Raw genomic sequence first — 11,526 nt, 5'->3', positions numbered from 1 at the left:
GCTGCTCCGTCCTCGTCCGGTATAACATTGACCGGTCGTCGGAGTGAGACCCCATCGGAGCTACAGCAGGAGTTTTTCCAGGGTGGGGTAGGGGTGTGGGCACCAATCCAGAGGCGATGCGAGAGGAGAAGGGGGATGGAAAGTGGTGGAAAGGGATGGAAGGGGGTGAAGAGTGGCGGAAAGGGATGGAAGGGGTGAAGAGTGGTGGAAAGGGATGGAGGGGGTGAAGAGTGGTGGAAAGGGATGGAGGGGGTGAAGAGTGGTGGAAAGGGGTCGCTGAGGGTAAAATGCTAGAAGTGAGTAAGGACGAGGAGGATAACGATGGTAAGACCAGGAGCGTCGTAGGCAAGTTTAAACGTGGAAAACAAGGGGGTGGTATGGGCTTGTATTCCAGTGTGCAGCGGGCGGGCATCGCGGCGGCGGCGGCGCCGTTCTGCTGCTCCTGTAGATACTCCTAGAAAATCACTGACAGTTACTCGTCATATGCATTACCCGTAATCGGTGTCATCTCGTGTACAACCACCGGTGTATGACGATTATTTCATTGACAGCGTCACCGCTAACTCCAATGGCAGTGTGACAAATTGATAATAATTGATAAGAATTCATGAGCGGACCATGCGTGATAGTGACTGATGTCGGATTCGTGTGATTCAGATGGACGGAATTTTGAGAATTGAATGGGCTAGGGTGAGACTGTCAATTCGGTGAAATCTGAGGATTGAGCATTTGGAATTAGATTTGTACGGATTGAGAAAAAAAAAAAAACAGGCAGCGGAGGAAGTGGCAGAGGGAGCTGCCGCACCTACTCGCACTTCTCGCAGCTACACACATACACTTTTCCGTGAGGATGCAACGGACGAGAGTCTCGAGCCCCGAGGCTCCCTGATAAAGACTTCATTTGGATCCGCGTAAGTGCGGAGACAAATGGCTATTCATCGCTTGTGAAGGTGGTAATTGGGTGGTTAATTTGTAGATCAGTGGTGGGGGGGATGAAATAAGTAAGAACCATTGAACTCGTCATCCCCGGGACTTACTGGGCTCTGGGGGATTCGTCAAAATGCCCCAGCGCTGATTGGCAAATCGTCAAACTGGCCCCGGGGTGTTGTCGTGATAATAATCTCGTTTGGGATATGCGTGTCAACTCTGACCTGTCACTGAATTTAATTGCATGCCAGTGGGGGAGTGAGTGGGTGGTACTGAATTTTTTTTTTTGGGGGGGGATGTTAATCTAGTGATTTATACGTGTGCGTGAAGAAAGTGTATGAATGATGACGTGTTTGATACAATGTGTTCACGTAATGATTGATATTTTACATGTGTGGTAAATGGCGTACAGTGGTATTGTCGATGTTTTTTTTTTGTTATAAATCGAACCGATGATGTCGGTCCACACGATTGGAATAACAGTTAAGATGGCAACGTTATTTCTACTCATAGCAGCAGCAACATCGTCCACGAGGGGCCATCGTCCTGCCCCAAATAATCCAGCCCAACTTGTACCCAGTACGGTATCACCATCGTCATTGTACATCAATGGTGGTAATGCGAGTCATCATCACAATGTTCATCAGAGTAAAGGACCGTGGGATGGTTTTAATAGTACAATTCATCATTTGAATGCTCACATCAAGGGACACAACAGAACTGATAATGAAACTGAGGAAAAAGTTCCACTCTTTCCGGCTGATTTGTTCACTATTGAGGAGAGACAGCGTGGTGCTGTTATACTTCATCTACTCGGTGTTATCTACATGTTCGTTGCCCTTGCCATCGTCTGTGATGAATTTTTTGTTCCATCGTTGGATGTTATTATTGAAAAATTGGAGATTGCTGATGATGTTGCTGGTGCTACTTTCATGGCTGCTGGTGGATCAGCACCAGAGTTATTTACGTCGGTTATTGGTGTTTTTGTGTCATTCGATGATGTGGGTATTGGTACCATTGTTGGATCAGCTGTATTTAATATTCTATTTGTCATCGGTATGTGTGCAATATTCTCTAAAACAGTATTGTCACTCACATGGTGGCCATTGTTTCGTGATTGCACATTCTACAGCGCCAGTTTACTGACGTTAATATATTTCTTTCGGGATAACTTTATACATTGGTATGAGGCACTTGTATTGTTCTGCTTCTATCTGGCCTACGTTAGTTTCATGAAATGGAATCAGCCCATGGAGAAACTCGTCAAGAGGATATTGTACAGAAATAAAGTCACCAGGGTTAGATCGACGGACCAGCTCATGCCATCGGTGAGGCTATTTCTATTTTATTGTTAATATTTTTTTTTATTTGTTATCAGGAAACGCCCGCAGGGGAGAATTCCTGAATTTTTACAACAGCTTAATTATTTTTATCGATTTATCTCGAAAGCTATCGATTTACAGAGAAAATTTTAAAGAGCTTTTTTGTAGCTGATTAAATTTCACAGGAAAAAGGTTTTGTGATGTTTTATCGTAAAATCAATAGTTTTGGTACTGGATTGACTCGAACACTTGATTTCATTCGGAAATCTTTAATTCAACTTCAATCACGAATTCTCTTCGGGTGTGACTTTTTAAAATATATTTTATTCATAACATCTGGGTGTACTGTATGTTATCACTTGCATTCATGACCCCTCGGGTTTAATCCACTGGATATTCTCTCTATTGTTCCTTTATTCCATGGCAAATCTATTGAACAATTTTTTTTTTTTTGGTCAGCGAAATAAATCCGAATGAGTTTTCGATATCACCGAGGCAAGATCAAAAAATATCGCAGGGAATTCCAGTGATAAAAGCCCATTGGCATTGGCAATGGTATTGTTGACTCGTGCTTTCTCCATGACATTCCTATACCCCTCCGTGAAGTACAATTGGATGTAATCGAATGGGTGCCGACTGGAAAAAAAAAATGGAGAATTGTCATTTATTACCTCTGGGAATAATTGAATGACACATTCGCTGAAAATTTATTATCAATTGATGATTATTTATTGAATCCATGGAGAGGCGTTGGGAGAACATTTTTTTAAATCGCTGAAATCGCGGGAAATTCCTGGGAGAAGGGGAGGGGAGTATGAGGGGAGATGGGGATTGCTTTCGAGATGATTTTTAAAATCAAGTGGGGGAAAACAAAAACTAGCACTGCAGCAACTTGACGGTAAAGCCGCACCAATCGATTCGCTTTCGATGCTCAAACCCCACCCCCTTAACCCCTCCCACTTTACGTTTTACTACTTGCACTAGTCAAGCGTGTACTTCACTTAAAGCTGTCGCTGACTCATTACTACTTCATTTCCCATAAAGTTGGCACGTAATCCATAATATAAATTCCATTTCCCAGCGTGAATTCACCTCTACCGATTGAAAATGTGGATATTATGTATATTATGTATATAGATGTATATAAATAAAACTGGGCAACGAGATTTTGGGTGTGTGCCAGGACGGCGTGTCAAGTTCCATCTCTTAGTCTGGCATGTACTTGACAAAATGCAACGTTCATGTTGAATTTTGTAATAAAGCCTCCGGTTTTATCGTTTTGCCGATGTGACAAATATCTGGGAATCGGGTATGGAATTAATGGGAAATTAACGGTTGAGAAATCATTCACTGATTCGTCGAAAAATTGCGCGGAAAATTTGAGAAGTTGTTGGTAGAAAATTTAATCGTTTTAGAATGAAAATGGAGAGAATTCTCTCGAAATTTTCCATGGAAAATTTCTGGACAAATACTTGACGATTTCCTCAGGGTAGATATTGTTTTTTTAAATGGGGGGGTGCTCGGAACATTGAAATTTAATATCTATGAAATATTCGGGGACTATTCGAGGAAAAGTTTTGGTGGTTTCTGGTGAAGTTTATGGGGATGTCTAGGGATATTTCATGGGATGTAAGCCATGTGATATATCCGCACTTTTTTCACCGCAATTTTTACCGCATTTTATGGTTATTTTTTCTCTGTGGCGCGTGAAACCGGGAAAATTCGGTGTAAGTAGAAATGGCCGTGAGGATCAGACGAGCGAAAGAGTAACGAGTGCAATGATCTCGTTCATGTCGTGGATTCAGGTACCACATATCCAGGGATTTCAAATGACGACTCGTAAACTCAATTTTTTATTTTACTTTTATTTATAAAATAACGAGAACCTCAGTAATCAGAAATGTGTGAGATTTCATATAATTTTTCAATAGTTAATACAAATAAATATATAATTACCACACGATAAAATGATTGCATACAACTGACACGTCCCTCACATTTTCCAAAACTTATACTCTCCCATAAAATCCCAAGTGCTAAAAATGCGTTTCAAGAGCTGGAAACATCCGTCACCGCGTAAAATTCTCTCATTAATTAAACTCCAGCGAAACACCTCGAAAAATCCGTGAATTGTTTACTCAAAATTAATCCGTCAACTCTCAAAGAAAGAAAAAAAAATTCACTCCAACTCCAACAGCGCGAGAAAATTGGCGTGCAGGCCATTTATTAATGCACATGCCAGCTGTAAAATTTCGTAGTGAAAACTCCAAAACTGTCCAAGCACTGATAACGACAATCTGAATAAATGGACAAACAAAAAGTAAAAAAAAAAAAGAAAATGAGGGACTGAAGGGGACGGAACGAATGGCGAGAGAACAGAAGAAGGATTTTAACGAATTGGCCGGGAAAGTTAATGACACGGAAAAGGATAAAATTCTGGTTTAGACGTTTAAACTTTTTCTCCCGTTATTTTCATTTTCTACCATTTTTATTTTTCGTTCGTTAGACCTCCAACATTGGTATACGGTTGGATTGCCTCTGACGCGTTATTTGCGCACGGTTCGTGTAACACTTCGGTTTTTACTGATCGATATTCACTTCTACTAGAGCATTTGAGGAAAACCTTCAGTTCAAACGACTTCTGGTAACGACACGTAGCGCATTACGATTAGGGACACTGGTCAATTGAGATTATGAGTTCATTCATCAGATAACTACGTCTTTTATGTTAATCCGGAGAAATGGGTTATTTCAATCAAATTTTAATCTTCGTTTGTATTTCCGTAGCGACTCGGAGAAAAAAAATTTTAATCGGAATTTTTTTTTCGAATTTTCGAATAATTTCTGGAAAACTTTTCAGAATTTTTTTTTTGAAACAAAAAAAAATTCGTTTATATTTCCGTAGCGACTCAGGGAAAACAAATTTTAATCGGAATTTTTTTTTCGAATTTTCGAATAATTTCTGGAAAACTTTTCAGAATTTTTTTTTTGAAACAAAAAAAAATTCGTTTATATTTCCGTAGCGACTCAGGGAAAACAAATTTTAATCGGAATTTTTTTTTCGAATTTTCAAATAATTTCTGGAAAACTTTTCAGAATTTTTTTTTGAAACAAAAAAAAATTGTTTATATTTCCGTAGCAACCCGGGTAAAGAAAAATTGTAATCGGAATATTTTTTTCAAATTTTCAAAAAATTTCTGGAAAACTTTTCAGAATTTTTTTTTGGAAATTTATTTCGGAAATTTTTTTTAAATAATTTTCTCGAAATTTTTGCAAATATAATTTTTTCTTTTAATTATACTGTTTTCTTAATTACTTTTTAAATTTTTCAATATTCTCAAAAAATACGCCATCTAAATAATAAAAAAATTTCCGATTCAAATTTTTGAAAATTTTAGTCCATTTTTAAAAATGGACTAAAATATAAAAAAAGGGGAATAAAATTCAAGTAGCATTACCCCACAAAAAGAACCACAATAAAAAATAATATTTAAAAAAAGTATCGAATGTATTTCGGAAGCACCCAACACGCGAGATGAACCTGATAAAAATTAATCAATTCTCCAAAACTTGAGTGACAAAAATATCAGGTTGAGCACTAGGAGAAACAATTTATCATAAACTTGCGACTTAACCAGTAACTCGGTGTTTCTTGCTTGCAGCACCAGAGCGCTGCCCAGGCATTGGTGAGTCGCATGTGAATCTTCCATTTTTCTCTTCTTATCACTATTATCCATTTAATTTTTGATAGCCTCCTTTATCTCATAAACAACAACCATCAGATAACATTACCAAGTACTCTAGATAAATAAGTTATTTATAACTGTAATTAAACTAACGCCTAGCAGATGCAAGCAAAATCATTTCAATTTTATCACCACTCTTATCAATTCACTTATCAAGGATTGAATTTGCTTCAGAGCTTCATGCCACGGTAATTTCAACGTTATTATATTTATTTTGATTTTTTTGTTGATTGTCTCGGATATTTTGGGTTTTCATAATTGCACTACACTGGATTCTAATTTTACACTGGCTAGGGGTAGGGTAATTGGACGAGTGGATAATTGATCGGTGGGACAATGGGGGTGGGTAACTAGTGAAAATTGTCAGCTCGACCAGTGTCGTACGTATTTCACTAGACAAGTAGAATAGGAAGCTTTATAGTCGAACAAGAGTATGGCTTTATCTTACTGGTAGATCGTCTTGTGAGGCATTCAGTCCGTTTCATTCAATTCATTGTCGTCATTTGCATTATTCAGTGGTCTTGAGGGGAGGGTAATCCACCACCCCCTCAAAAAAATGTCATGATTATTCCGCTGGTAAAAAAAATTGGCGAAAGACCCGACAGTTCCGATCCACTTGGGAGAAGTTTCAGGGGTTTAATTCTGGGATCAGATTCATATCTATAGGGAATTCCGGAAAAATCCAGGGGTTGGAAAATTTTCGAGAGAATTTCAGGGAATTTTCGGGTTCAGTGGAAAGTCTGGGATTTCTTTATTTTAATTGGAAAACTCAGGGAATTCTTCGGAGCATTTGAGGGAATCTCTTGCTTTTGGGGGAATTCAGTGTCCGTTCCGGGTTTTGGTGGCATGAATAAGGAAATTCTACGATTACATGAAGTTTAAAGTAAAATGAATATTCAGGGAAAATTCAATTATATCCCATTGCAAATTTCTGTAATTCCGCGGAAAATGTTGGAGATGTAATGAATTTATAAATATGTAAAATAATATGAAATTCAGGGCTTATGGTATTTATCGGTGAAGATTGAGGGGAATTTTAGTGGGGATTTTTTACCCGTGAAAATTTCATAATCAAAATCCTCAAATTGGGATTTTCTCATTTAATCCGGGTAGCTCTTAAAAATGTTGGCCATCTGTCCCAAGTTTTTGGGAGTTCTCCAGTGGAAACTGGAGTGTCTGGAAACTGAATTCAGTCCAGAGCTGATCACATCTCCAAACTGGTTCGGCCCCACTCGACCCACTCTCCAATCACCTAAACTTTCCAACCCTCCAAGGGCCTGAACCCCTTGAGGTTCTCACCAAAAAAAAAAACCATCCCCCGGGAACTTCCAAAGTGTCAAGTAAACTCGACATAATGCCATCGATAATGACTCCCCCATCACTAATCGTCAATTAACCAGAGTGTTAATTGCGAGAAATATTAATTGCCAGAAATTTTCCACAGGCCCAATCAAAAATCTCCGAATTTTATTTTTATTTCCCAATCAAAAATTTAAAAATAATTTACGGTATATTTTAAATTGACGATAAATTCGCTGAATATTTTTCGCTGAAGAAGTGATTCTGCGATATGATGTCGATTTATCCCGGGTGCATTAAAGTGCTCATAAAATATTTGATACGGAGAGATAGAAAAAATGTAGATCATGTATTTTTATAAAGGTCGATTCTGTAATACAAAGCTGAGAGGGCTTTGTGAGGCCTAGGATCGTTTTATGCTTTAAACCCGGGGTATAATCGATATTCAGGAGGGAGGAAAAAAAAAAGGAACGGGTTGTATATGCACGAGGGAGTCTTACAAGGCAGCTGACCGACTTCTCCGGCACTCATTGCAATTAACCCTCTCGCAAAAGCAACTAGCTCGAGAAGTTTTCATTGTGTGACCATACGTACCCTTCTAGCTTTTCACCACATCACCGCAGTATAATAATAACATGATGCTCCCTTCATCCTATTCATTCATTAAGAGCAGAGGAGACAATCAGAGTGAAAGAGCAATAACAACCGAGGATGAAGGATGAATAAATAGCACACGACTCCAGAAATTTCAAATCAATTACCAAAAAATCAAGTGTCCACCCAAAAATTTTCATTTCTCATCGGTTTGTCTTTTTTTCTGAATCTCTTAGTCCGTATAAAAATCATTGCATGCTGTAGAAACAATGAGGAAATTTATTTTGACAATCATATATTTTTAATATAAAACATATAAATATAAATTGATTGATATTCTAGATATTTTATAGAAATTTCATATATATTGCAATAATATATTAAATTCCCCTGTAACGATTACATTATTTTTTATTTCTTATTAAATTTGTTGTAAGTTATCACGAGAAATATCTGCAGGAAAATTTTTTAGAGGGAATTTCGAAGGTTTTTGTGTATTTTTTATGAATTTTTTGAAATGGATGGTTGAATGAAAATTGAAAAAAGCGGAAAATACGGAAGACCAGTTAATAAAATAATTTTCTGGTTGTTTCATGTGGAACAGCATCCGAATGCAACAAACAGCAGTGAGACGAGTGTTGGCGGTACGTCGGGTGCGTGCGGTAATAGTGGTGTTGCCATAAATGCAGACGCCGGCTGCAGCAGTCGTGGTGGAAGCAGCAGTGGACAGGGATGTGAGCAAATGTCACATCCTGGTCAGCATCATTCGTCGAGGGAAAGTCATGCGAAATTCAGGCACGGCCTATTACAACTGATGATCCACACGATTGATCCGCTCCACGACGGTCAGTCCCATGCCGGTATATCCTCAACACTCTATCACTCTCGCCTTTCTGCTTGCAAGCACGCTATTGTTATTATTATTTATGCAATTTTACTCTGATCAATGGAGACCTGGAATTAAGCGCAACCGCAATTTCCGGATAAAAAATCTAAGTGCGAATTGAAAGAGCAGAAACGAGAATTTGTAATCGGAATATTTTTTCCTAATTTTCAAAAAATTGCTGGAAAACTTTTCTGAAATTTTTTTTTATGAAACACAAAAAACCCTTTCCAAAAAATAAAATTATTTTGCTTTCAGATTTTTTTTGGTTCCATAAAAAAAATTTTCTGAAAAGTTTTCCAGAAATTTTTTGAAAACTTGGAAAAAATATTCCGATTGCAATTTTTCTTTTTACCTGGGTTATTCTCAGACGAAGAAAAATATACATGAAGAAAAAATGGAATTTATTGAACATAATTAAACTTTCGGTTCGTCGGTGGGAGTAATTGGGTTTTCCATTGAATTTTCGGGGAATTTTCTCGGTGGAAAAATTCGTGGGAACGGTGGAACTGCGGGTTAATTATTCCCTTGAATTTAATTTCACTTCTCTCAGATTTTCCGTTGAATCCCGTGATTTCCCGAATTTCCAGGATTTTCACGTGGCTTCCAAAGTTTGTAGATACTCAGGGAGAAAGTTACGCTCCGCATGAAACAAAAAGCCGTAAACTCTCTTCGGAAGGAACCCCAAACAGGATTGATTACTCCTGTAATCTCTAGGTAGCCCTTCCAAAATGATCTCCCACAGTCCCAACTCCTCAGATTTCCAGTAATAGACCTGACACCACTGATATTACACATCCCTTGAGACTTCCAAGATGGCACTGGTCTTCTGTTAATCCTGACCTTCAGGATTACACGACTAGTCCATTAGCCACAAAAAAAAAAAATCAACAGCAAACTGATAAAACAAAAATCACACGAATAAAAATTCTCACCCGTCGACTTATCATCAAAATCATCGATTCAAGACACAACCATTTTTTCAACTACATTATTAATATTTTAAACAATTAATAAGTAACCAAACTGCAAAATTATTCAAACCCTAAAAAATGAAACGTGCCCTCGCCCCAAAAAATATTTGTCTCATTCTCTGATGTGGCGTAATGAATGTAAAATCAATTGGACGTGGATGAGGGGGTGGACGAGGGGGTGGGTGGGTGGTGGAAAGGGTAGGTTAAAAGACAAAAGCGAAGGTGAACCCTCGAACGAAGGTGAGAACTGTCATTGTGAAAAAAGTATGCCGAAAAGTACGTGCATGCCTCTGCTTGAGCTTCTGCAAAAACCGCCTCCAACGAATTGACTCAAACCAGCCCACCCACCCCTCATCACCCCTCGGGTACAAACTCCCACACCCCTCACACCCCCCATGCTCTGTGTTTCGAGTGCATTCCCCAAGTACGTACCTACTTGCGAGTAGAGCGAGTGTATCGAGACCCTGACCTACAAACCGCTGTATCGATCGCAACTAGCGACTGTACACTTTGCGAACTAGAGGCTTCCATCTTATCTTTCTCCTTTTTTTTTATCTCCAACTATTTTTTCGTGCATTCATATAAATTATCCACTCCGTTCTCACGGCCGTCGGTAACTTAATGAGGGAAAGATTGTTTTAATTGGAATTTTCGTTGAATTCTTCTCGAGGTCGGATTACGCAAATTGGAGATATATTTTATCAACAAATGGCAATTATTTTTTTTATTTTTATGGAGAAATATTGATTTATGGGGTGAAGGACCCTCTTATACCTGAGGATATTTATTATTCGTTATTATTGATCGCTTATGGGTATAAATATTTGTTTTAAAGTTCAATTAGACTCGCGAAATTGCCTCTGTTTTTTATAACTTCGTGCACAGAATTGTTGATTTATTACTGCCTTGAAAAATAACTGGATTGGTTTTTTAAAAAAAATCGAAGAGGAACCACCGGAAAATCGGAAAACTGTCGTAACCAAATGGTAAACGTCAGTCGCAGGAGAAAATACAATTCGAGAGGGGAAAACTTTCAGAATTCTCTTTGTAACTCCCCAATGCCCGAGGATGAATAATTCTCGATAAAATTAATGAATCGATACCGATCGAGCTGATATAATTACCAACTATAGCTGAGTCCGAATTTCTGCTGGAGTAGAGATAAAATAGTAGATCAACACGGAGACTCATCCCCTAAATTCAACAGATCGTCGGGCTCCAGTTGGGAACCCCCGAGAGTCACGAAAATTTCAAACTCAAACAAATCGACAAGATATCGAGAATGGACGACCCTCTTTGGATCGACCCTCCTAAATTCTCCAGCCCTGAGTGAGTGGAAATGAGAGCACGATGCTGATGTGGGTGAAATGCTGTGCCAAATTCCAGTAATGCTGGGGCACAGGGAATAATAGTTTGAGGGTTGCAAGTGGAATGCGCCCGTGGAATATCGGGTCACCTCGACTGACGCCTCAACCCTCGGGCCATGTGTTACCTACACTTCACCCTGGCTCGTTTGTTCCCCCACATTATCCAAAATCATCCCCTCATACTCCAATCATATTCCCCTCCAGCGCTGGAAATTTAATCGCTCTTTTATCTTCAAGTGCTTCTCATTTTCACCTCCAAATCAAAATCGCACATTCCACTCATTCATGAACTCAAAATACTACAGTTAAAAATATCCCCAATAAATCAATTTATAAAATTATAAAATTATAAAATTATAAAATTATAAAATTATAAAATTATAAAATTATAAAATTATAAAATTATAAAATTAT

At 38.4% G+C, this 11,526-nt stretch overlaps 1 protein-coding gene across 3 annotated transcripts in view; it reads left to right on the top strand.

The window, feature by feature from the left end:
* Window positions 1-418: 418 nt before the first annotated feature.
* Window positions 419-11,526, top strand: part of Nckx30C (solute carrier family 24 member Nckx30C) — a 23,743-nt gene continuing 12,635 nt past the window's right edge. The window contains exons 1-3 of one of the 3 annotated variants that reach the window (XM_011310053.1): window positions 419-2,255; window positions 5,912-5,935; window positions 8,493-8,733. In XM_011310053.1, coding sequence (XP_011308355.1) covers window positions 1,380-2,255; window positions 5,912-5,935; window positions 8,493-8,733 — 1,141 coding nt within the window. In that variant the 5' untranslated portion in view covers window positions 419-1,379. Of the gene's footprint in view, window positions 2,256-5,911; window positions 5,936-8,492; window positions 8,749-11,526 lie in introns of all 3 variants that reach the window. The other 2 variants (XM_011310051.1, XM_011310054.1) reach the window with 2 other exon arrangements.

The sequence above is a fragment of the Fopius arisanus genome, unplaced genomic scaffold (genome assembly GCF_000806365.1).
Source record: "Fopius arisanus strain USDA-PBARC FA_bdor unplaced genomic scaffold, ASM80636v1 scaffold00072, whole genome shotgun sequence".
In the NCBI taxonomy this organism is placed as follows: Eukaryota; Metazoa; Arthropoda; class Insecta; order Hymenoptera; family Braconidae; genus Fopius; species Fopius arisanus.
This window is presented reverse-complemented; position numbering and strand designations above follow the sequence as displayed.